At 49.4% G+C, this 26,967-nt stretch overlaps 1 protein-coding gene across 1 annotated transcript in view; it reads right to left on the reverse strand.

Annotated features, from left to right (window-relative positions):
• Nucleotides 1-96: 96 nt before the first annotated feature.
• Nucleotides 97-26,967, reverse strand: part of ARSG (arylsulfatase G) — an 89,656-nt gene continuing 62,785 nt past the window's right edge. The window contains exons 9-12 of the mRNA XM_006912276.3: nucleotides 18,799-18,907; nucleotides 12,572-12,692; nucleotides 8,160-8,250; nucleotides 97-800 (exon numbers count right to left, since the gene is read on the reverse strand). Coding sequence (XP_006912338.2) covers nucleotides 523-800; nucleotides 8,160-8,250; nucleotides 12,572-12,692; nucleotides 18,799-18,907 — 599 coding nt within the window. The 3' untranslated portion in view covers nucleotides 97-522. The remainder of the gene's footprint in view (nucleotides 801-8,159; nucleotides 8,251-12,571; nucleotides 12,693-18,798; nucleotides 18,908-26,967) is intronic.

Below are 26,967 nucleotides of genomic sequence, written 5' to 3' on the forward strand. Positions count from 1 at the left end.
CTTTCGATACCAGCCAGAACGAATCCCTGCTAAAATAACCAGAGAAACTAGGTACATTAAAGAGAGGGAGGGAGAGAGAGAGAGAGAGAGGGAACGAATCCCTGCTAAAATAACTAGAGAAACTAGGTACATTAAAGAGAGAGAGAGAGAAAGAGAGAGAGAGAGACGTATTGAGTGCCTGCCTCAAGTGTCAGATATTGTGCCAGGCATTTTCATGTATTGCCGTATTGACTCTTCAAAACTGGCTTGCAAGTTAGGTTATATAACAGCCCCAAGTTCAAAAGCTGGGGCTTGAACCTGGTCTGACTCTGAAGCCCGTGTGCTTCCCATTACAGCTCAGCGCAGCTGTCCTCTCAAGCTAGCAGGCAGAAGGGACAGTTTGGGGATGAAAGGTGGTGGCTGCAAAACAAGATTCTGAGACTTATTTTTAAAGTGCACATAACTAAAGAGGGTAAGACTGCACTTGGGATGTGAACTTGCCCTGTCTCAGTGCCTGACATTTCTGCTTGTGGAAACATGGGTCTAGGGGGTGGTTTGGCAGCGGCAGGCAATTCGGTGGGGATTGCAGCAAGGAGTTACTGAGGGGTCTTGAGTGTAGTCCACTCTGGAGATGTTGTCACGAGCGATGTCTTCAAGGACACTGGCAAGGACCTCTCTGACCCTGGGCAGTACGCGCTCGTATTCGGCACTACTTCGTTCTAGAGGCACAGCTTCTGCAACATCATCTTCCAGATTGAAAATAAGGGGAGGCTCGTGGTGCTGCTCAGGACCCACGCTCCCGTCACAGGCTTTGGCTCCACCTAGAGAGGGTGACAACAAACAGCCCATCAAACCCAATGCTGGCCCTGTGTTGTAAAGAGAACCGAGACTGAGTATAAATGAATTCAAGCACACCAGGACTTTATTCAAATGATGGCTCCTCCTGTCACAAAAATTACCGTGAGGACCTGTGTGCTCATTCCAGGATGCTCCTGTTGTCCAGAGTGATCTGGAACTTCTCTTTGGACTTGATATGTGAGCTCGTACAATGTTTATTCAAATCTCTCTCTTCTCTGCCCTTTGGGAGTAAATTTGATCTTTTTTTGAAAATCGATTTCTCCAATAGCAAATATATTCAATTTGGTAATTAGATAGAAAGGCAAGGTGAATAATTTTGCTTTGGGTTGAAACTGAGATTCCTGTACGAGTTAGAATCTGGCTATTAAGGCAGTCCCAGAAGAGGAGCGACAAATGTGTAGAGTGATGGCAGCATCCTTGGTTGTTAATGATTCAGACGACCTTTTTGTTGTTGTCTGCCTTGTCCATACAAAAAGGTGGTTAAGGTATCTGACAGAAACAAATATAATATAATTGAATAAACAAAAGGAATTAAGGCAATTCAGGAGTGTCCTTATTTCTTGGAAATACAGGAGTTCCTGAAGACCTTTGCCTCTGAGCTTCTCAGCAGCCAAACTTGAATAAATTAGAAACTTCAATTCATTTCTTCAGGGGAAGCGGAGCTTTTTCCAGCAATGAGGTGTGAGAGAATTTTTGTCAATGGCTCCTCATACATTCTTATGACAGACAGCGCTGCATGATTAGGATGGTCCAGCTGATGACTTTTTATCACACCTTTCACCCCAAGATGAGAGTATGACACCAAAGTACAATTCAGTAAAAGCAGACCTACAGGGGCCAAAGCCACGCTTCCTGAGGATGCGGCTTTCTTTCTGGCTCAAGCTGGACAGAAATCACATTTGAGGTATCGAGTGAGAAGAATGGGTAGATCACAGAGACTCTGGGGAGCCCCGCTCGATGGTTTTCCTGCTGTGACTGAGATTCAGCTTGCCTGACAGGGTGTAAGAGCTCATGCCTTTACCTAGAGTTCAGGGTCAAATCTGGCTCCTCTTCACTGACAGTAAAGAGCAGTGACGTGAGCTTTGGCAACCAGTCAAGTGAAGGTTGGGATCAACTGCTAAAAAGTAGACTTCCATTTGAGGGAGGAGTGGGGCAGCTTGCACAGAACTAACCCTCGTGTAGATAACAATTACACATTCCAGTCGACATATTTAAAAAACAGCAAATGGAAGTCACTAGATAATAAGCAAGGCAGGCAGAAACTAAAAGGGATCCCATCCTTGACAGAAGGACGCCACACTGGGTTGGGTCTGTGTTTAAGTTTTGTCCCCTGGGGAGGTACCCCCAGTCTGTGCCGCACATAGCAGCTGGGCCCAAAGAGATGGCTGCGGTCTCTTTGGCTTGAGATGATAGAAGACAAAGATCAGGGCTTCAATAACAGATGAAAATTGGTGGGCAAAATCCTGAGAAGGAGGGAGCCGGAGAGGGAAAACCTCAAAATCCACAAATAACCCCCCTTCAGATCCTTGGCTGACCCCTGAACTGTGCGCGTGCAGAGGAGACAGGTTCTAGTGACAGCTAGAAGTCTGAATAGCTCAGCAGGCATTTCCATGCTGCCCAGTGCAGGGAAGATGGAGTTTAGAGTGTGAATTCTGTTGAGTTAGAAAAACCTGATAAACACTTCATATTCTCCATTGAAGTCTCAAAAGGAGTAAAGACCACGTCTCAGAACTAAAGTACTTACTTCAGATTAAGGACCAAATCTGAACGAGCCAGTCCTAACAAAGTGTAAAACCAAGGCTCCACAATTTTAAGGGACATTGCTAATAATTAACTGCCTGTCGAGAACAACAACAGCAAATCAACACTCCTTGGGTAACAGAAGTCAGAATCTCTACAATGCATCATCCACAACGTCCAGTTTCTAAAAACAACTAAATAGGAAACTTGCAGTTTCTCGTTCGGCATGAAAGAAGCTTGGAAGTCGTCACTCCATTCTAATAAAGCCGAACGAACTGAAAAAGTAACAATTCTTCCAAATCTGGCAGAGAGGTGGGGTCACAGGGCAAACCACTGGCCCCCAGACTGAAGACACAGACGAACAGAGAAAATCACAGCATACTGGGGCAGATACCTCCCAGAACCAGGCCTGGGGGAGGGAAACCTCCACAGTGATGGGTGAATCACTGGAGGCTCAGTGTGCACAACTCTGAGACTTAAAAACTCCATGGGGCCAGTCATTTCTTAGATGGAAATGCTAAGAAAGAATCAAAAAGAAATGCTAGTGATCAAAAATACTATAACAGAAACAAGAATAAGAATGCTCATTAGACTGGGCATGGCTGAGGAAAGAATCTGAGCTTGGGGATATCTCGGAAGAAGCTTCCAAAGTTGAAAAGCAAAGAGACAAAAAGAAGACTGGAAAAAAACAAAAATAAAAAACAAAAAAACAATAGAATATCCAAGAATTGTGAGACAATTACAAACAGTATAACAAATGCATAATGGGAATGCCAGAGGAGGAGAAAGAGAGAAAGGAGCAGAGGAAATATATGAAAGAATAAGGACCTAGATTTTCCCTAAATTAATTTCAGACCCCAAAACACAGATAAAGGAAGCTCAGAGAACTCCAAGCAGGATAAATGCCTGAAAGACAATGTCAAGAGAATGAGAAGATAAGCCACAAAATGGAAGAAAATATTTGCAAAAGACATATCTGATAAAAGACTGTTATTCGAAATATACAAAGAACTCTTAAAACTCAACAATAACCATTCTGGTGGCAGGGTCTGAGGACAGGGAGGCAGGTGCCGTGTCCGGCTGCAAAGGTGGCAAGAAGCCCTGGCAGCAGCCCAATAAACAGGCCAAGGAGATGGACAAGGAAGATAAGGCATTCAAGCAGATGCAAAAAGAAAAGCAGAAGAAACTCGGTAGCTAAAAGCGAAGGGCGTAGAGAAGGGCCCCTGGTCACAGGTGGAATTAGGGAATCTGGCAAAAAGTTCCTTGCTCCTAGGGCAATGGTGGTCCTTAATTCCATTCCTGTTTTAACATCTGGATTCCCTGCCATAACATCTGTTGCCACCTACGGCTAGAATGAAGTGTTGTCTTGGAGACTGCTGTACATTTAAGAATAAACTTTTGTAAATCATCGTCATCATCATCATCATCATGCAGTGGTTCATCTCTTCAGTTCTTCTCAGCCATTTCAACCTTAGCTGTGAGGTCAGAGTAAATCCAACCCAAAATATGTCCTTCAGTCTTTGTTTCATCCTGGATTCTGTACTGCCTAGAATGGAACTAACTCATTTGGAAACAACAACAACAACAATAAGAATACGAACAATCCAATTAAAAAGCGGGCAAAAGACCTAAGCAGATATCTCACCAAAGTAGTTATACGATTAGTAAATTGGGCAACAAAAGGATGCTTAACGTCCTATGTGATTAGGTAGTTACGAATTAAAACAACGAGATACTACTACACACCTGTGAGAATGGCCAAAATAGAAAACACTAATAACACCAGATGCTGGCAAGGCTGTGGACCAACAGGAACTTTCACCCACTCTTAATGGGAACCCAAAAAGGAAGACGATTTGATGGTTTCTTATAAAACTGAGCCCATTCTTCACATATTATCTAGCAATCATACGCCTTAGTATTTAACCAAATGGGTTTAAAACGCATGTTTACACAAAGACCTGCATGTGGATGTTCATAGCATAATTGTCAAAACAATTCATAACTGTGAAAACCTGGAAGCACCCAAGGTATCCATCAGTGGGTAAATGGATAAATAAACAATGGTACATCTACACAATGGAATATTATTTAGTGCTAAAAATAAACATTATCCAAGGGTTGCCTCATCTAAAAATATAATAAATAATAAATAAAAATAAATAAAAAATAAACATTATCAAGCCATGAAAAACATGGAGAAACCATAAATGCCATATTAATCAGCACAGGTTGACATAACAGAAATACCCCAGACAGCTACAGATCAACATCCCTTATGGATATACCTGCATGAAACCTCAACAAAGGCTAACAAACTGATTATGGCAGAATATAAAAAAAAATTATACACCATGACCAAGTGGGATTTATCCTAGGTATGCAAAGTTAGTTCGACATACAAAAAACAATGTAAAACAATGTATATTAATAGAATAATGGACCCCAAAATGACCATCTTAATAGATGCAGAAAAAACATTTCACAAAACCCAACCCCCTGTCATGATACAAACACTCGGCAAACTAGGAATAGAAAGAAACTTCCTCAACCTGATACAAGGTGTCCAAGAAAACAGCCTCACAGCTAACATCCGACTTAGTGGTGAAGCCTGAAACTTCCTCCCTAAGATCAGGAACAAGATAAGAATGTCCACTCTCACCACCTCTATCCAACACTGCACCGGAGGCTCTAGCAAGAGAAATTAGATAAGAAATAAAAGGCATCCAGAAAAGGAAAAAGTAGAACTACCTCTATTTGCAGATGAAATGATCTTACATTACAAGAAAGGAAAATTATAGACAAAATCTTAGCAAATCGAATCCAGCAATATATATTTTGAAAAGTCACGATTAAGTGGGATTTATCCAGGAATTCCAATTTTTTATTCAGTTGACTTAATATTTGAAAATTGGTATAATTCATAGCATTAAGAAGGCACTTACACAGGTATAGACATTAATAAAACCTCGTCAAATTATACAGTTGAGATCTGTGCCTTTCCCTGTATGTAAAGTTTACCTTAAATTAGTTTGATAAAAATGAAAAACAGTAAGATACCTTAATTCTAGGCCATACGCCGAAACGAACTGATTGCCTTTTAAGGCCACTCCTAGTTCACGACCACAAAATCACATCCTGTCATAGAAGGATACACATCTTTCTCTGATCTAATGCGGTAGCTGTCATTTCATCTAGCTTATCCAAAACCAGTTTTAAGTAAGTAGGATGCCGATTTTTAGGGGGTGCAGGGGAAAGAAGCAGAGCATGTCCCTGTTTTCATCCCATCTGCGAGATTTCAGTCCTCCCCACCCTGATCCTCCTGGGAGTCTGGTAACTCCCGAGGACAGATGTCCCCTAGGGTTTATAATTCCTGTCTGATGGGGATCATTCTAAACGATCCTGTTACTTCATAGTGACACTTATGATTCCAATATTGTGGTGCTGAGGGCTTTCTGGCAGTGGGATTGCTTCTGAAATTAACTCAGCCTGGGGAAACCACACCTTTTAGATACTGTAACGTGAGGACTGCAACCTACAAACTTTCCATCCGAAAGCATAACAATTATCTGACCCGTTTGCGTTTTAGGGTTTGGAGAATCAAAGATTGTTGTGGCCTTTTTAATATCCCCCAAATTATGAACTCATAGAACTTGTTTTTATGCCAGATTTTCTTCAGGGTCACTTATTTACACATAAGGAAATTTTTTTTTTCTGTATTATATAATCTTTTGGAAAGCTCTGATATGAAATAACTGAATCGAATTAGAATCTGTATCAGGTCTCAGATTTTGGTGGCTTTTTTGTTTGTTTTCATTCATAAAAACAATGTTACGGTTCCTACTAGGTGCAAGATACTGTGCCAAGCAAGCCCTGCAAGACAACAGTCATTAAAGAGCTCACAGAGCACTGAGTTTAAAGAGCTTAAAACCAGTAGAAGAAATAAAACGTGTACCTAAATGACTGGCATATGTGTGAGAAAAGAGTAAAGATAGAGAACATATGAAATGAAGTCCCTTTAACCAAGCTGCGAAAATTATTAATACTATGAAGGCTGAGACACGAAGAAACAATTCTATTCTTTTTCTAACTTGCCTGGGAACCTAACATTTTGAACTTTCCAGTCCTGCCTCAATGCCTGGCTATACATCTGGACATATATACCAGACGTCCAGATAAGCCTCTGACTACCCCTTCACGAAATCACGTATACAGCCAACGGACATCTGATTGACAACGGTCTTGGACGAATCCTAGGGCTAAGACTGCAGGACTGATCATTCTCGAGAATGTACTTTTTACTCAACTTTTCTTTCTTCTTTCAAACACTTTTGAGTTTTTGCCTAGCCTGTGTTTGCGAACTCTAAGACCCCTATATAAATCTTTATCATTTATTTCTGGCAAAGCCTCCGGACTCTTTCCGAGTTCATTTGACATATGGCAGAATGTGATAAATATCAGATTTCTCCAAATCCTACACAGCTGGGAAGATCAGAGGGACTTTTGTGATCGAGGTGGCATTTGATTCGAGGCCTTAAAAGCTGAGAGGGATTTTAATATGGAGGCCAAGGGAGAGGGCCCTTGCTCTTGGAGAAGACTAGAAAGATAGAGGGACCCAGGATTGGAAGGAGTCTGAACTCGGTTGGCAGTGAGAAGCTACCAGAAGATTTTGAGAACCATCCCGATCCAGCATCACGCTTTAAAAACATACATTTAAGACAGTCACGGGGTGAACCCAGAAGCTGACTTCTGCCAGTTTGCCAAATAGACCTCTAAAGTCTCTATTCTGAAACAGTCTATTGTCAAGTAAATTAAACTTTCGAATATCTCTAAGCTCCCATTTAGTTCTGCCAAACTGGCATCTAAAGCATGACAATGAAATGTGTTAAAAAATAAAAATAAAAAACAGGCCAAAATGGAGTCACTTGCTCTAAGCCATGTCACCAATCCAAACTCACTAATCTCGCTGCAGTTTCGGCCTCTCCCAGGAGCGGAATTTTAAACCCATCAGTCTGGAAGCCCCTGATCAATACTAGTGAGGTCATGGGCAGGATAAAAGCCCTGCCATTGCTTCTCCCCTAAATGAAGATGACTGCCCTAAAAATAATCCTTTCTCTTCTAATAACTCCCCTGCCACACCCTTCTGCCTGTAAAAACCTTCCATTTTTGGACAAACACCCCCACCCCTACCCCGTGTGCCCCTCTAGCTGCTAGGTAGGTTGCTGTATGGTTCATGAATAAATTAACAAAGCCAATTAGATCCTCAAATTTACTTGGTTGAATTTTGTTCTTTAACAAACAAAACGTTCTTCAAGTGAACAGAAACTGTATAAACAACGTGCTGAACGAGCTCTGAGCTTGTTGGAGATTTAGGTGAAATCTAGGTCTGCCACACGTTGTGGGTGCAGAGGGCCTACGCTGGGCCTTTGGGTGCTGGAAACTTCTGCTAAGCCCAGGCTTTGTGGGCGGGGGGAGGACACTGTCACAGGTGCCGACTGCTCCTGAAGGAGGGCCTGAGCGTCCAGGCGGGAGAGGCGCGGGGGACGTCGCCCGGGTGTGCAGCCCGCACCTCGCTAACTCACCGGTGATGAAGAAGGCCTTGTAATGCTCCAGGCGAACGGTCTGTAGGGCTCCGTACTCTCCAGCTGCCCCACTGCTGGGGTGAAACAGCACCTGAGAGAGAGTGGCAGCAGAGCTTACTAAGAAAAGCAAGTTGAAGCCCCCTGGGAAGCACTCCTCTGTCATAACCCCTCCTTACGCCTCACCCCCCAACCCCACTCCTGCCCCAGACCCGGACAGACACGGGCCTGTAGCCCTCACCATCCCGCTCCTGGGAGCCGCTGTGAGTCAGTCGGAGTGGGTTACAGCTCTGGTCACACGCCTAGGCCCAGGACCAGCTATGTGATTTGCAGGGTCCAGTGCAAAATGAGAATGAGAGAAACCTTGCCTAAAAATTAAAAATTTCAAGATGGCCACAGCACGTGCACTTTAAACCAAGCAAGAAAAGCAATTAGATCCTCAAAGCCAATTAGATCCTCAAATTGACTTGGTCGAATTTTGTTCTTTAACAAACAAAACGTTCTTCAAGTGAACAGGAACTGTATAAACAACGTGCTGAACGAGCACTTGGTCCTTCTAAGTGTGGGGCACTGGGTGATTGCACAGGTCACACACCTAGAAGGCCGGCCCGCCTGGGCCCCACCCCTCAGGTTCAAGACCGGGCCTGGGAACCTGCATGTCTCACAAAGATTCCCAGGTGGTCCTCAGCTCTCTTTGAAAATGGCTTCTTTAGCACCCCGATATTTCCTAACTCTCACCTGAGAAAGAATGGCATAAGATGGCACCTCGAGAAGACAGCTCAGTGTGATTTCTCCGGAACGGGGTGCAGCCTAACCTCCGAATGGTGTCCTTACCTGACTCAACCCTACTCCACTCAGGCCGAGGGAATCCTTCCTCCTCAGGCCACAAATGAAAGACTCGCCCTACAGAACGGAAACACTTCATTTGGGGCTCCCAGGGACAGGATTTGGTAGGAAATAAGTGACCAGGTTGGTGGGTTTGGGCTGGAAGCTGGAGACCGCCCTGGTATGAATCATGGCCAATATATATCACTGGGTAGGCGCTTACGTGATTCAAAGTTTCCATGGGACTAAAGAGAAAAAAAATGAGAAACATCTGTTGGAGCTGTAAACAGCTGTCCCCCCAAGTTTCCTGACCCCGAGAGGATTCCCCCGAGGGAGGGGCTCCTCCCACACCTGCTTCTTCCGTGCTCTGGTGCTCTCGTGACAACCTCTGCAGTTCCCCAGCCAGCGTGATGACAGCAGGCTCCTTCCAAACAGGAAAAGAAAGAGTAACTCAAAACCCTCACTTCTTCCAAGCCTGCAGGAAGCCAAGCCTCTCACCGCAGGAGGCTGTTTTGTTTCCTTCTGGAGAAGGCAGGAAGTGCGAGAACTTGGAAAACCTATTGTCCTCTGTTCTATGATGCACTCTGACATCCAGAAGATGGGAGTCAAGGTCTGCTGGTTCGAAGCGTTGACGGTATTTGAGTTGCAGTAACAGTAACGCCATAGTGTGGGCTGGGATATTTATTCAACGTTACCAGAGGCAACTTCCACAATCCAAGAGGAAGCGAATTCGGGGATGGTTCGCTCTCAGAAACGTGGACAGTGGATTTTGGAGAACTCATATACATGCCTTTTTTTCCTTTGAGCAGATTGATTATAGTGGCGTTGTTTATATCAACATAGGAAGGCGGTTGGCAAATTTACCCGTGAATCACAGCTGAAGACATTTCCTCTACAGAGGATGCCTGGTCCAAATTTCGAAGATAAAAACTACCTTCTGGAATACATGTTGCACCTTCTTGGTTGCCTTTCTTAGCTGTTCGCTTGGTTTTATTTTGTTTTGTGTGTTTAAGCACGTGAGCATTGCCTTATCTTACGCCCTGAAGGCTGGTGCCTCTGCCACATCCCCAGAAGGAGGCCCTCCCACCCCATCAGATGGGGGTGCACAACCTGCCTTCTCCAGAAATGGCCAGCCCTTGGCCAGCCACTCTGATGGCATCTGTCGCCACTAGAGGCCTCCCTAAGAGAAGCGATGGGCGTTCCAGAGACTAAACTCCAACTTCTCAATGTATGGCCTCCAGGGATGTGCCGAACATGTTATGACCCACGGCAGCCTCAGACTGGTTTGGGCTGGGCAGTGGCAGAGCCATCAAGCGAGCTTTTTCTTTGTTGATGATTTATCGAGTTGGCCATGGCAACCTGGGACTGAGATATGACTTGACCAGTGGGAACATCACAACCTCCCACTTCCGTGTGGGAGTTGGGCAAGTACAAAGTGGGACGTTTGGTGCCAGGCTGGTCACTGTCTCCTTCCTGGCTCCCCTCTCCTTCCTCGTGGTTGACCTCTTTCTCTAGAGAAGGACCCATCAAGATCAGAAGCAGAAGGCTCAGCAGATGCAAAACTGTGCAGCATGGCGTCAGCCACGATTGGCCTTGGACATCACAGACGTGATGTTTCTAGCTGTCAGTGAAGTGGGTAGGGAGAACACTGTTCAGAAAAACCAATAACCGATTAATTAGCCTTTAATCAATCAACAGAGGGCCTGGGATGGCTGCCAAAAAGTAAATGGTTCTAGTTTGCTTCAACTCTTCAACTTTCAGTTACTTCATTTGCAAAATAGGGAAGAACCCAACTGCTGAGACGTATTTGCATACTCTACTGAGATGACTAGGAGTTACTCTGAGCTTCCTGAAACTGACATGGTTTTCTTCTGACCCAACTCATATCAGAACCCTTGTCAGCCCCGGACATATCTAAAGGCGAATACAATTAAATTGTGTTTATTAAAAAATACATGTATGTACAGGAATATCTGTTTGTGTATACACATATGTATATTTACATATATCTATATGATCAATCCTATTCTTACCTTCCGGCCTTCCTTCAGCAAACTCAGGATGATTTATTCTCATCTCGTTCGTGGCCGACCAGAAAAGACCAAGGCCAAATTCAGGGTCAGCGACTACCTATGTTGCCCTCAAACTCCAAATAATCTCACAGCAAGCATCGTCAGTAACACTGCAGCAACCTAGTGCCCCGGGAGCGGGGACGTGCCCACAGGTGTCTGCACCCATGTGCTTTTACATTTGACAATATCGACAGCAGCCTGTTTCCATCTGGGCCATGGGGTGTCGTTAGGCAGCAAATCAGCCCAACTCCAGCTACGTTACCACACATCGCATGTCACCATGAAAACCCAAAACGGTGCTGTGGCTTGCGTCTGGGTCCTCCTGCCTGATTCCTAGGCCCAATTCCATTGGGCACTAGACCAATAACTGTTAAACTCCACGGATGGGGCCTCCGTGAGTCTGCAGACTTGAGAAAGCTAACGCTCTCCCCGCTGAGAACGGAAGTTAGTGCAAAGGAGCTGGCTTCCACAGGCCACCGCCAACGTCAAGGAGACCACAGTCCTTGAAGCACTTCCTGGTGACCCCAATTATTCTATTAGTAGCCACGGTGATAAACATTCAGGAGCACCTCTCCACTGACGTCCTCGACAACCCCCCAGGGTCACATACTGCAAACTTCCAGCCTGAAGGCGGAAGGCACCTTCCTGCTTTGCTGCTGCTTAGAAACAGAGCTCGGCCTGGAAGGGTGTGCAGCTCTAGAGGGTCAGATATTCCAGGAAAAAGCGGTACGTCTTCTGGGGACATTCCAGGCATCGTCTGGCAAGCCCTAGAAACTAAGGAGTGTTCACAGGAGCACTGATGCCCACTCAGGCCCGGCGTGCTGGCCTGCCTTGGCCAGCGCCATGGGAAGGACGGCTTCGTTAACCGCCATAGTACATTTGAGCAGCATTTGAGTCACTTCCATGTGACCCTCGGCAAAGACATAAATAGACCCTTTGATGTGTGGGTCCTAACTGAGAAGCCTTGTGCTCCCAGGGCCTTACAAAGGGAGCTCTGGTTCTTCCAGCCTCCTTCCCTCCTCCCACTTCCTCTTCCTTTTGGCAAAAGGAAAACACACAAAAATGACAGGGAAAGGCCATCAGGCCTGACATTCCCTGGCTATGCGTCAGAGCACCTGAGAAAGGGACACTGGGGTGCTGGGAAGTGCAAGTCCAAAGCTGGTGAGGGGGCTGCAGAGCCTCGGTCTGGGCCCTCAGGAGCCAGGGGACCGTCCCTGCCACCTGAAGGTCTCTCAGAGGGAGCGAGCACCAACGTGCACCCACCACCCTCAGCCAGACTGTTAGGTACGAATCTGGATTGACAAACTGGGTTGACAACAGGGGAAAAGGAGGAGGGGAGAAGGAGAGGCTCGTCTCAGAGGAGTCAGCCTCGGGGTTTCCTAAACGGAACCTGGAGCGGCCACGTACGCGCATCTTCTGAGGATGCTCTGTTTGCACAAAGATGACCAGGCCCCGGGTGACAGGCGGCAGGCCAACCTCCCAGAGAGCCCGGGAGGGGCTCGCACCACCTCCACTTACCTCGTGCCCAGTCTGCGGCCCGCCAAAGAGCACCTCAGAGGCATCCAGGCCGTCGAAGCGTCGGCCTCGGGGCAGGCTGGCCCCGGCCAGGGCGACCACGGTGGGGAAGACGTCCAGCACACTGCAGCAGGAAGGACAAGACAGCCAAGGCTCCAGCTGGTCCCGGACTCCCCGGCCACGCTGTGCTCAAGACCCAGCCGGAGCGGCCCAAACCCAGCGCCAACAGCCTCCCGTATGCCCCGCCCCCTCCGCCCGCCTTTCCTGCCTTCTGGTTCCACCTGCTCCTACTAAGGGCCTGGTGGTTTAGCAGCCAGGCTCTGCAGCCAGGTGTTACCTGAGCTCACATCCCAGTGTTGCCACTGACCCAGCTCCCGAGTGTTTCAGTTTTCTGGTCTCTGCACGGGGCACGGTAATAACAGTGTCGCGCTCACAGAGTGGGGGCGTGGATGAGACACACAGGAAAGGCACACAGAAGAAGCTGGCACCTGGGGAGTGCTCACTGGGTGTCTGTGCTGTAACTATTCATAGGGCCATCCCTGAGGACCGAACACCTAAGCAGTTTGACCTGCCACCAAGCAGGCCACTTGCCGAGAGGGAACAGTGCGTGACAGGTGTCTGCAAGAGAATGCATACTTTGTTTTCCTTGCCTGGGTCTGTGCGTTGCAAACATCTAGTCTTGTTTAGAATGCCACGGTGTGTGAAACACTCCGTCCCCTTTAATTTAGCTCTTTTTTTTTTCCCCCATTACGAAAGAGTAAATGTTTATGATAAGAAATAAAAATAGCACATCTAGAAATATAAAGGAGAAAACAACGCACAAATGATCCCTCACCTAAAGGCAGCCATCGTTAACATTTTGGAGACTTTCGTTAATGTGATTTTTGTTAAGTCACACGGAACAATTTCACTCTACTCTAGGGCACGCGTCCCTCCAGCCCGCCGTGCACATGGTGGAGCCAGCTCTGCGGCAAGAACAGATGAGCCGCCCTTTCAGCCGAACTGTCTATCCGAGGGCCAGGCTGGCGGAAGAGACAACGGGACTTGATGGAGCCAGGAGGACAGGGCCAACGCGAGGCTGCACTTCCCCAGGGAAGAGGCCCTGGTACCCTCCCTGCCGGCCTCCTCCTTCCTGCCAGGGCTCTGCCTACAACCGCAGGCGGAATCTCTCCTTTGACCGTGGTACAGAGTGTTTCTGGTTTGCCTCCAGCTTTCACAGTCCATGTAGCTGGTGGCTTATCTCTTGAGATACACGCTCCAGGAGCTGGCATCCCCCACTGATGCGAGGAGTGCAGAGTAAGCACTTGCCAAGCACAGCACAGTCCAGAAACCTGTCCAGAGTCCACAGTTCCTGCCACAGACTGGGCAGCGCAGAGGACGGCAAAGCAGTGTGAAAAGGCCATTGTGGTTGGGGCTGCGTGTCTGAGCTTTCTCTCACTGGTGCCCCTGAGAGAGGCCTGCGTGCATCACAGATGGGTCAAATCAGTGAGCAAGAGAAACAGGATCTGCGTTAGATTTCGGAATGCCTGGTACACTGTCTTTTTCCATCTTATTTTTTTTCCCCCCTCTATCATGAGGCTTTGCATCCTAATTATACAGCACCAAGCCTGATGTTCTGGGAACTGTATTGTCTCAGAGTTTACCGGGAACCACAGAGGAACCTAGTCCGCCCAGAGCACAAAGTAAACCTCTGGCCCACGAGAAAAGCGTCACCGTCTCCAGTGACTGGTCAATCCCAGCGTGATGTGAGCTTGGGCTGTCGTCAAATGTATTTCCTCACATAATGGAAAAAGCCAAGTCCCCGGGGTTCCCTGGGGAAGAGGGAGACACACAGTCCCGTCCCCGCCGCTCACCCCCAGGGCTGGCCCCCAGCCTAGACATGAACTTGGAGAAACCATCAGCTCTGTGAAGGCTGCCGAAGCTGCCCCAGTTGCCTCCAAACCTCAAACTTAACCTAAGAAACTGGTCCCTGGAGCCTCAAGACCTTGGAGAAAGAGACAGATAAAAAAATCAAACCTCCAAATCTACATTTTCAAATTTCTGCAGTTCATTATGATACTTGGGAGGGGGGGCTTTGGCTGGGCCACATTTTGACTTTTGTGGGTCCCTTCCTCCACACGCAATATCAAAAATTACATTTCACAACTGCATGGATATAAAGATACAAAGAGAATACATTGAAACATAGTCTTCAATTTCACGTGCTCCTGAAGTCTCATGGGTTCTGGCTCCGTGCCTGCCGGCCGGATGGAGAGGTCGGCCCTGACTGTAGAAAGGAGGAAGCCCCACTTCCCCGGCCTTCTGGGGAGGAGAAGGACAGCCAGGCACCTGCTCATGGAAGAAGAGGCTGTTTGCATGACACGAGAGGCTGCCACCAGGGTGGGCTGGGAACACCTTCGCAGGTTCTGCTGCCTGTGTGAAAATACATTACTTTTTTCTGATTACGGCTTCAGAGGCAGTGTGTGTATCATCCGAGGAGCGGTCGGGGAACCGGGGTGCGGAGGCCAGTGATGGTGAGAAGGATACTGGAGGGCCTGCTCCAGCAGGCAGGTGGCTGAAGGGCTGCAGGGTGGCGTGCTCCAAGGGGAACCACCTGGGCCTTGGGACCCATGCTGATGGGAACTGAGGTGCCTGTGCTGGGCTGTCCCGGGGTGGAGTGCACCCTAGGGCAAAGGGAGCGGGTTTCCTAGAAGCTGAGGACATTACATCTGGGGGCAAAGGCAGCCGTGATCTGAAGACGGGAAATGCGAGGGGGAGCGGGTCGCTCCGGGGAAGGGTTGAGGGGTGGCTGGGACTGGACATGGCGAGGGAGCAGGGAGCTTTTTGTCCTCTGTCGGAAGGGAGAGCAGAGCTTCTTCTAGACTATGGGAGAGTGGAAAGTGTCCCCAGGATGTGGGGAGCAGCTCTTTTTTAGTATTTAGTTATCAATTTCTTACTGTGCTGTAGTTTCCGTCTATTTTCCCCAGGAAAAGCTAGGTGCCCACCCCGTCCTGGCCTAAGCCTGCTGTGGAGCTTCAGAGTTTCCAGGGCTGCAGTTACCCGCCCCCAGCATCGGTGGGGCCCAAGAGCAAAGTGAGCACGTGCCTTACATAGCCCAGCGTGGCTGGGTGGGGGGCCGGGGAAGGGTAGGAGTGAGGCCACCTCCCTGTCTCCCCACTGCCAGATATAGGAAGTGGAGGGGCTTTGAAGAGGGTATGTGGCTAGACCCTGCCCAGGGGTGACACATAAACCACAAGACACTGACATGAACATCTCCTTGTAGCTCTTACTTCCAGGACAGGGTTCTGTGGCTCAGGCACAGAATCAGCTGGATCCCCCTCCACGTGACCGCCTTTCGAATACGGGAAGAGAGCTGCGAGGTTCCCCAGGCCCGGCGAGGCGGGGGGAGTTGGGGGGGGGACCGCGCTCCTAGCTCAACAGCAGCTTTCGTTGTTTTTCAAAGGAGATTGTTTCAAGTCCTTCACATCACTCTTGACACCTCGTACTTGCCCCAGTAACCTGAAAAGGAGGTTTTCTGTTCTCAACAGAAACCAGAGGCTCCCAGCTTTTTCACAGAGCAGATCCTTCCCGTTCTGACGCACAGCTCGGAGAAACCACACAAAACTCTGGTTCCCAACCAGCGTGAGTTAGTCACCCCAGGGGATACTCGGAGCTGCCTGGAGACATTCTGGTGGTCACAACTGGGGGTAGGGCCCACAACTGAGGCCAGAGATGCTACTAAACATCCTACAGTGCACAGGGCAGCCCGCAACAGAGAATGGTCAGGCCCCAGACGTCAGTAGTGCTGAGGCTGGGATGCCAGCTTTTGAGTCTGAGGTTCAAACCGCCACCAGTGTCCCTGTCACACGTGCCGCCCAAGCCCTGCGCTCCTGAAGGTGAGGGGCCTCCTAGGCATGAGGAGCCTCTGTCTGGCTTGCTCATTACTGAACCCCCAGCCCCTAGGGCAACGCTTGACCCGCAGCTGAACACAATAAACATTTGCTGGGTAAGCGAATTTCCCCCATTCTGTAATTACGGCACTGGGCTTTGGGGGCAGAGCATGTGCAAGACCTTCCTTTGAGCTTATTACACCGGATGGGTGCACCCCCAAGTATGAACTTTGGTATCTCTGAAAGGGATCCAGTGGGATTTGTGTGGGCCCCTTTTCCCCTGTACCACCCCCCCACACACACACACACATACCTTTTCACTTCTCTGTATTCGTGCAAGTACTTATATCAACTCGTCCACTCGCTGATGCCCACAACTCCTCGGGACCACCAGAATATAGGGCAAGGTACCTGGCCTTACCCCTGGGTGGCTTGAGGGAGTTAGTTATCTCTGATCTGGAAAAAGCTCTACATCTTCTGAAGAATAAAGTTTAGGGTAGTGACAAACACTCTGGATGGGAATGCTGGGCTCCCAAGGACGTGAAGTGTTAGCACCAGTTTCTTGAAAATAGATCCTAAGGCCAATCTCCACAGAACTGAGAAGGCCTCAGGGAGAAGGGCAGCAGACGCACGGTGGCCCGTCCCTGAGGGAGGGTATTCCCCCCATGTGCTTTACACGGGTTCACGTGGGGAGACAGCAAGAGCGTGAATTCTGCACAAACTGTCCTGCGAAATTCGAGACTCATTTAACCCCCCAAAATACCCTAGGACGGGCTGACACGGGGTTTTGGTATTGCTCCGGTGAAAACCCCAGGGGAAATGTTTCCTTGTGCCGAGACCGACTTTCCTTCGGTCCCCAACCTGTCCCCTAAGTTAGTTGCCACCTCTGAGGCCCTAGATGGTCAGCGGGATGAAGCGGTTTTATCGAGGTGCTGTAGTTGACTGCAGGTGTAAACACCGTTCGCACTCGGAAGTGCTCGGTCCTCGGCGATGTAACTGCAGAGGGGGCCAGTTATTTGCGCATGTGCAGCCCGGCCCGTGAACACCTGGCCTGACGGCGCCGAGTCAACCCCAGAAAAAGCAGCCCTCCTGGCCCTCGTCCCAGCCAGCCCGACATCACAAGACTCCAGCTTGCACCGTTGTTGTCACACCTGCTGGCACCCCGTGATAGCACGCTGCCCCCTCCTGATGTACAGGGCTGACCCGCAGTTCTGGGGCCCCAGGGGTTGCCAGGGGCAGTGCCTCCCAACTCCCTACTTTGGCCAGCAGAGCTGTTTACCCTTACGTCCCCCTGGGCTCCGGTCTCTCCCCTTCCCCCACCAGGTCGCGGGCGTGCTGGAGGAAGCCTGTGAAGGCTACTTGCCTCTACTAGGCTGTGTTCTCTAGGCCAGAACCCACTCGGCTGATGCTGAAGAACCTTTGGAACTAGCAAATTAATCTTTAAACAGAACCAAACCTCCGAGCGCGTGAACGGCCACTGACTTCTACTGAGGGTCCCCTTGTCAGGGAATACAGGGCAAAACTGTGCCCAAGAGAGCGAGAAGCCCATTCTGAGTCACGGCGACACAGCTGCATGGTGTTGCTTTTAGGATGGCACACCACGGCCAAGTTCTGTGCCAAAGAGGTGGTCTCCTGGATCGGCCCTAATAAGGAGTGAGGGTGATGGTGAGACATCACATGTATAGTGTTCTTCTAATAAAGGAAGCACCCAGTGACTCCCCTCACTGTACAGCTTCATTGCCAGAGGTAGGAAGACTGTCCTCACTTAGGATTCACTCTTTCTGTACCAGCCTGGTGGTGCCACCTCCTTCCCATCTCCCCTTTAGGGCAAGTAGACATCTACATGCCTTTCTTGGGGTCATGTGATTGCCAATGAAATGCTGGCTTCACACGGCCACCCCTGGGACAACTGCCCCACCCCCATGGATGGATTAATTACTGCCCCACCCCCACGGATGGATTAATTACAGCTCAAAGGATGACCTATTCCCTCCCATGAGCTCGGACCCAGGCAGAAGGAAACCCGGGCTGCTGCCCGCCCCCTGCTGCTCTCTCCCTTCAGCAGACAGTGCCACCAATCAGCACTGAGGGCCATGAAACCCACCGAGTCCCCTCTTCACTCAGACCTTAACTCAGAGGATGGCTTCAAAAGACTCCGCTGCCTAGCGCTTTAACTTTCACGTGCAGTTGCCTCTAGTCTGATCCCTGCTGCTACATTCGGACCTTTGGAACTGCCTGAGGACCCCTGGGAAAGGCAGCTGGTGAATGAGGTCTCTCTCTTCCTGAAGTCTCTAACCACTCAAGCCTCCATGATTTTCTTGCTCTAAACCCCAACATCTAAAAGTTGTTCGGGTCTCATACCTTAACAAGGCGGTGCTGGTGACATTGACGGGGACTCTGCCAGGCCAGTAAGCCACAGCCGGGACCCGGTGCCCTCCTTCCCAGGTGGTCTGCTTGGCTGAACTTCCCCCTGAGAAAGGACAGGAAGCAGTTGGTTCTTTGACTGACAACTCAGGTCTTCTCTTGACCTCGGAGCTAGCCTCTGGGACAACAGCCCCTCTCCAAGAGGACTCTCCGAGAGTTTCTGATGGTTATAGCAAAGGAGTGACTTCTTTTAGTAACCATCCATTTTTATTCAACTAGTTCATATCTTTCATTCTGTGCTTTTATTTTACTGGCCTCAACATACGTAAGCCGTTGCCTCAGTCACCCTTTATTCAATCACGTGACTTTATTTTTCGCACCTCACATTGTCCGGCTTACTGATTTGCTTATTGCGCATTTCCACACCATGAGATTTCATTGGTCTTTGGCACCCAAGACGTAGGTGCTTAACCAATGTTTGTTAAATACATGAACTTGTCTTCCTACTGATCACAATGTGATTGCCTGCTTTGGATGAAAAAATACAATTATTTGAGAAGAGAGAAAAGCAGAAACTTTCCCAGCTATTTGATCTGCCCAACGCCCAACAACTGATCTGGCATGGATTTTACTGTTGTATTTTGTTTTGCTTTGCTTTGCTTTGCTTTCTTTTCCCTTGAATTCATGAGTTGTTCTCATGTTGTGGAGACAAGCATTAGTAATAGCTCTGACCTCCTGCCTCTCGGGGGGAGGTAAGAACAATCCATGTGCAATCTATGAATTTCCACTTTGGTAACTAAAGGAATTCTTTTGGAAACCACTAAGTCAAAAATGACCACCAGGATAATGATGACCAGCGGGCTGGAAGAGATGAGGTCATGCTTTATGGAAACATCCTGAATACATGTTGCGTTGAATTAGCCATGACCATCCCCACCACTCCCACACACACCCCACCCTCATCCTGGCTGAGCCAAGGATTCCACAAACTTAGCGTGTAGAAAGCGCTGCCAAAGCAAACATGTATGTGGCTCACACACGCCGCGGTCATGCAACTTCCTGGCTTGGACGGCGTGGACGCGAAAGCAATGGTGAGGAGAAAGGGCAGTGAGGCCAAGGCTCCCGTCCTCTGCACTCACACCGACCCTTTGATGTCCCCGACCTAGGACGCCACACCGGAAATGCTCAGCCTTCCCGGGATTTTCTCAGAACCAGCTCTGGGGTCCTCCAAGTGTGGAAGCAAGAAACGAAAGAACTCCCCTCGTGAGAACGTTCACGTTTGGGGGTGCGGGGCTCTTGAAACCAAGTGGAGTCGTGCGGGCTGAATAGGAAGCTCTTTGTCCTGGCCCGAGAGTTATCAAATACGTTCTTCCCATCGAGAGCCACACTTTCCGTAAATACATGCAAAGCCCACTCCCGATTCCATGGAACAGAGAATCCAGAACTGCAGAAAGGACGAAACCATTCCCACACGGCTTTGGGGTGCAGGACTTAGGCCGCAGCTTAAGGCCAAAGGGCAGGGAGGAAGAAAGCATCTCCGATTGCACGTGCCAGGGCTCTGCCCATAATGCCACCCCCTTGAGGGGCATTTGTGCGGAAGCTTGGGGTGGAGGTAGGTGAGGGCATATATGAAGCCTGCTTATTTGCATGTCCACAGTGCACAAGATTCAGACAGACTTGCTGAGCCTTTGAGGTCAGATGCCAAGGAAAGGTGAAAGCTTCAGTTCCAAGAGATGAGCCAACAGTTCTGAGTGTTGACCAGGAGGCAGGGGTGCATGCCTACTGTGGTGGACAAGGGGCAGCAGCGTTGGCACACGGATGTCACCCCTGCCTCCAGGATGCTTTCAGAGTGGTACGCTAGCCCCTAATTAATAAGCCTGCTAACTGGTCTCCACCACTAGGGGTTCTGCTTGTTTGAAACAACCTTTTGTGTTGCTCTTCCTCGGGCGGTTGACTTCCCAAAGTCGTTTTTCAGAGAAAACCGTTTCAATATGTTCGCCTTATAAGCAGAGGGTTGAAAGCCGGAGGAGTTAGAAGGAATTTAGCCAGTTATAAAACATGTATATGTCAACCAAGTGAGCGGTCAGCAGGCAAAGATTCAGGAATGAAGAGAGAGAAAAAAGGCTGGCTGAGCAAAGCCCCGCAGCGTGTCCACCGGTGGGCTGTCCCCCTCTAAGTCATCAAGACTGACCAGCTAATGCTGGCTCCACGTGGGGTTCCGGCTTCAACAGAGAGACGTAACTATACACCCCAGCCACGGCCAAAGACCTGATGCTCTGAAAGAATTTATTTTAAAAATGTCCAGGGTGCAGGTCTTAAGTGTCCAATAATAAAAATACATATCCCTCCCAGTGTGGACACCATCTTACTCCACCAAATTCTTGTATCTATCTCAGTGGCACTGCTGGGGATGGACAAACTTAACAGCTCCAACCAGCATTCTGTCTGTGCAGGTCCCGCGGCTGTGGAGTCTGATGAGCAGAAACATCTATCGGTGCTGTCTGTGGTTTACCTGCACCGGCGAAGGCTGAATCCCAGGATAGCTTCCCCCGGTCCCCTAGGACTCTCCGGCTTAACAGAAACTCACTCCCAGTTAAATACCACGATAACCATAGCAATATCATCACCTATTTACTGAGCCCTTCCTAAGCACCAAGTTAAGCACTCCTAAACCTAATGCTAAGTCCTTCTTTGCATGTACCTCATGTAATCCTTACGGCAACCCTGAGGGCTAGGCCCATTTTTCAGATGAAGAAACAGAAGCTCAGAGAGGTTAAGCAATTTGCCCAAGGTCACACAGCTAACCAATGCCAGAGCCTGGATCTGAATCCAGGTTTAAGCGCACAGCCAGCATTACACCTTCTAGGACTGTGGTTCCCACCCATCTCTGAATGCATGTTAGAATCACTAAGGGAGCATAAAAAAATACTCATGCCAAAGCCCCTCTGCCCCGGAAATTGTGATTTAATTAGCCTGGCATGGGGCCTGGGTACCCATCGATATCTTCTAAAGCTCTCCTGGTGACTTAAGGTGAAGAGCAGCCATTTCAGGAAAGAGAACAGGAGCAGAACAGGAAGTAGACACAATGCACTTCAAACGTAAATGTAGCCTGCGCTTGTAAGCGCAGATTTTAATCGCCCACATCCTTATACCTTTAAGACATCAGATCATAAATACGGACCTGTAAGTTATAATGAAAACAATAGAAAAGTCCATAGCTTCTATGTACTTTTTGATTCTGAAAGCTTTTCAGTTTAGATCAGTGTTAAGACTTTGATCAGTGGCATTGGCACATTAGAAGCGTTGGTTAGATATGGCTTTCTATTGAGAGTAGCATGTCTTGGGGTCACGAGAATGCATTTCAACGCACTTGTGGTTAGTTATGGCTCTAATTAAGGCAGAACCTCTTACTTAGAGCAATAAATATTTAGCCTCAGCAACCAAAACATAAACAGAACCATGATTCATGAATTTGCTTCCTCGCTCTTCCCTGGCTACGGAAGTGAAGTGGCTGGCCTTCCCTGATGCATGGGGACAGGGCAGGCTGAGGAAGACTCACCCAGCCTACGCTTAGGAACAGCAGTCTGTCCCAGAAAGGACACAAGAGTCACACTGACAGACAGGGTAGCTCGTAAGGAGGTTCACAAACGTCCCAGTACAGCAGAACCACTGAGAGAACCCCAGCAATCCTGATTTCATGAGTCCGGGGTGGAACAGATTCTAGGTGACTCCGACGCCAGGGTTCTGAGGGCCAGAGTTTGAGAAATGTTAGGAAGTAGGAAGTAGGAAGAGCCTTTGGAACAAGGCAGAACTCAGGTCTAGCTCTAAGGCCCCCCCTTCTCATCGTGTGGCCTTGGGCAGCGTTCTTACCCTCCGTCAGACGCCATCTCCTCAGCCATGAAGGGGGAAAATCATTGTACTTATCTCTTGGGGTTGTGGGAAAAGTTACATTAAGATAACGTAAACTAAGTTCGGAGCAAGGTCCTTTGGCACAGTGCCTGCCATGGAAGGGCCCAAACAAACGCCATCCAAAAAAACAAAGACCAAAGAACAAACAAACAAAAAAATTACCTACAGAGAGAGGAGAGCAGAAGTTGCAATGTGGCAGCTCACACACTGAACTCAGCCCTCTGACGTTTGATTTGGAATGGATTTTTTTTAACTGACATTGAATGTGATTAGACAGGACTCTGTTCTCCAGTTTACTGCATCCCTGGCACTGCCCACACTGATGAAAATGAACATGTGTTCACTTTTATCACCTGCCTGGCCCACAAAGGCATTCGTATTTGTGACTCGGATGGAAGAACATGCCTGTTCTGAGGAGTGCACATTCTATAACCTTCTAAAGCAGCAGGCTTCGTTTCTAAATATAAATATGGGCCCTTGCCAAGGATGCCCAAAGCACACTAGTTTTCTAGAAACACAGGGCAGCCAGGCCTCTGTTGAGACCAAGGACTCTGGCTGGCCTGAGGGGTGGTCTTGAATGTGATGATAGGAACATTTCAAGTCTGGTGGCCCTAAAGGACACGCAATTCAACTTCTACTGGGTCCCTACCAGCTGGCCCTGCCCCAAACCAGGACCAACAGCCAACATCTCTTGTTCCTTGCTCCCTCACCCACCTCACCTCTGACCTTTCTCAACCCCACCCCTTACCCCAAACTGGACAGAAGGCCTGGGATGCAGGGCCCACTTCCCAGTAGGAAAGGTTATGCAACAACCTGATAGTATCAAATTACAAACAACCAAGGTCTCCTAGAAGCTGAGGATGCCAAATTCAACAGAATGTTTCCTCATCACCAGAGGGGAGGAAGGAACAGTTCTGGTCTTCAAATAAAACAAGAAAAAGACTTTCCAGACAGAGGAGCAGTCACTTAGGGGACAAACAAGGTGTTGGTTCTGTCCTGGGTAGGAAATGGGTCTGGAATGGGGAAAGGGACGGTCGCTCTGAGCCAGGCCTGAGCTGGGGCCCGTGGGCTTGGGGTCGGCGGTGGGCAGACACCTCACGTCCCCTTTGTTTGAGAGATGGCAGGGCCGCTCCGTGTGGTCCCCCGCTCCCCAGTTCGGCTTTGCCTCACCCCTGCAGGGTGCAAGCTGAGCCCAGGGGAGCACCCTCACGCCTGCACGGGGTAAAGAGATGACTCCAGGAGACGCTGCCTCATCCCCTCAGCTGAGCGAGGCAGCCTGGCCAGGAAAGGAAGGGGAAGACAAGGAGGGGGACCTGGGGGGCTGGGAACAGCGGAAGGCAGCACGTGGCCTGACGTAGCAGGCTGGCTGCAGGGAGGAAGAAGCAAGGCTCCGAGGACTGTTTGTCCCACTCCGTTGCGAAAACATTGTCTTCTCTCTCTCATCGGCTCTCGAGACTGGCCCCCTTACAGCAGGATGTGCAGACATCCCACTGATGAGGAAGCTGGGTGAGGAGGAGCAGGTGGTCCAGAAGGACCCCCAGCCCCCTCTTGACTGGAGCCCTTGGCCACACCCCTTCCACGCGGGGCTCTGCCTGGCTTCCCAGAGCCCCCAGCAGCATTCTGGGCAGAGAAGAGGAAAAAGTCTGTGGAACAGTTGACAGGAAGCTGGTCCAGAGAATGAGGAAAGGGAAGTGTTTACCCCTAGGCAAAATTTGCCTTCAGGACCTCCTGAGAAACGAAGAACACGGATCAGCCCCAGCCCCACCATGAATTCAAGTGCTGTGCCACTCAGATACCACATCGAGCCGTGACATCCGTGCAAGGCCTTGCCCCGCGAAAGACTGTTATCTAGAGATAACTGAAATCCAGCTTCGGAGCGAAGTTTCCCAGGACAGAGGCCCAGAGCTCCTGGAAAGTCACCACGTGTTCTTTACATTGCCCGTGTCCTTCGGTAGGAAAAATCTCTTTCCGGGCATTTTCTGATCCCCGTCACATGCTTCTCTTCGTGGGGTAGCCCCACTTTGTTTCAGCTGCGAGTAAAGAAACAGAGTCTTGTGGGGGTTAGTGGGGGCCGAGTGCAAGGCCGAGTGCTGCCCAGGCAACATCCCAGCTGATGCTCCCAGCAGCCCAGCAAGGTGGGTCTGCCGCCCCAATTCACAGAGGAGAGAGCGGGCTGAAACGGAGCAGGGGGCCGAGGGGGCCAGGTCCCAAGCTGAGTCGAGATTCGAGCCTGACCTGGGCCTCCAAAGCCATTCGCTCTTTCCCCCTCTGCATTCTGCCTCCCATGGACTGAGAAAGATTCAGACTGACTCAGGGGCTACACATTTTCCTTGACCACCACAAGGGCCAGAGAAGCAAAGCAGGATTCTCCGGATGGCCGAGTCGTCAGGTAGAACAAGGCGCGAGTCATAACAATCGTGGTGGGGAATGAGTGTGGCAGGGGGCGGGGGGGAGACAATGTGACCCCCTTCGTTATTTGGCCTCAGTTTCCTCATCTGGCCTGGAATAAAGATCACTGAGGTCTCCACCAACCCTGGCATTCTTCGAATGCAGGGAAATTCCCGGAGATTCTGTCACTCGCTGCTCTCGCTTATCGCCCTGGGCTTGTGACATTAGAGGGGTCTTTAAAAATTGAACCATGCGCCAGGAGGAGTGAGAAATGGGGGGCGTGTTTAGAGTGTACGAGGTTTTCCTGTGGGGTGCTGAAAGAGGACCTCCACGGAGGTGATAGTCATACAACACGGTGAACGCGCTAAACGCCGCTGGACACGTTCAAACGGCTGATTTCACATCACGTAAATTTCACCTCCATTTTCAAAACTGAATAAGGTCGTTCTGACTCTTAAAATCCCGCCGTGAGTCCGTTTTCCTTTAGAATTAAGGCCCAAAGTGTTTGCCTGAAAGAAAAGACCTTTCTGTGCTGGCCCCGGCTTTGCCTTCGGCCTTGTCCCTCTCTGCTCGGACCTGCTCCCGACGAGCTGCACACACAGGCAGCTGTGCACCTCCTGCTCGCTTCTCCCCGCCCAGGTGGCCCAGAGCCCTCTCTCCTGCAAATCCCTGGCTGTTCCTTCAACACCAACCACTCGGGGAAGACTTCCTGTTTCCTCTCCCGCTGAGTGAGAGGCCCCTGTGCTCCCTGCTGTCACGGAGTCCTTATCCTGTATTATAATGACCCGCTGATGTGTTTGCTCCCAGCACGGTCCAGTAGAACTTTCTGCCACGATGGAAATGTTTTATATTTGCACTATCCAATAGGGTAGCCACCAGCCACATCTGGCTTCTGGGCCATTGAAGTGTGGCTCGGGAACTGAATTTTCACTGCTAATTTTCACCCAGAATTCGCACTGCTGACAAATTCTCGGGTTGTACTGATGCTGCCGGCGCTGGGCCCGCATCTTCATAACCGCTGGTCGAGACCTGAAAGTTCTAGACTCGGATGACACTAGAATCAATACGGTCTAGATGTGGATATTCGAGGCTGGTGGTCCTCAAAGTGTGGTCCCTGGAAGCAGCCGTGTCAGCGTCACCTAGATGCTTATCGGAAATGCAACACCTCCATCGTTGTCCCAGACCCGCCGGGTCAGAGCTGCATTTTAGCAGCTCCTCCGGGGACTGTCTGCACATTAAAGCTTGAGAAACACTGCTCTAGACTGTCACTCCTTAAAGCCAGGCGCTTTGTCGGTCTTTGTGTCCCCAGCACTGAGTACAGTTCCTGGCACATAGTAGGTGCTCAGGCAATGGAAGGAAAAGAGAGATGTAAGTTGCCCAGCTTGTCAATATGCTTCTCATAGGCCAAGGCTGTTCCCTCAAAGAAGGAGCCCCAGTCCCTGTCCTTAAACCGGTTCCACTATGTCAAAGCTGCCCCATAAGGGCGGGAAGGGAGACAGGATAAGGCAGATCCTCAAACAGAGGGGAGGTCGAGATTGGAGGTCATCTTTGGGAAACAGCGAACTCCCCCACAGAGGAGCTACTTACTGAGAAACCCTCACCCTTGATCTCCAGGCCTTCTGGATTTTTATCCTTGAGAGTTTTGATTCTAGGCTTTCCAGCTGGACACTGACAATGGCAGCCTGGCCCGAGGGTGTCTCAGGCGCAGAGAGGAGGAACTGCCATCAGCTGGAGCAGAGAAACACTCCGGGCCTAGACGGTATTTCTCTAGGCTGTTTTTGCAGGTGTGTTTGCCCCCACTTCCAGTCCTGGCATCTTTTCCTGGTCTAGCACTCCAGGAACCAGAACCAAATTACAGCCTTCCTGAGC

Source organism: Pteropus alecto, unplaced genomic scaffold (assembly GCF_000325575.1).
Source record: "Pteropus alecto unplaced genomic scaffold, ASM32557v1 scaffold134, whole genome shotgun sequence".
Lineage (NCBI taxonomy): Eukaryota > Metazoa > Chordata > Mammalia > Chiroptera > Pteropodidae > Pteropus > Pteropus alecto.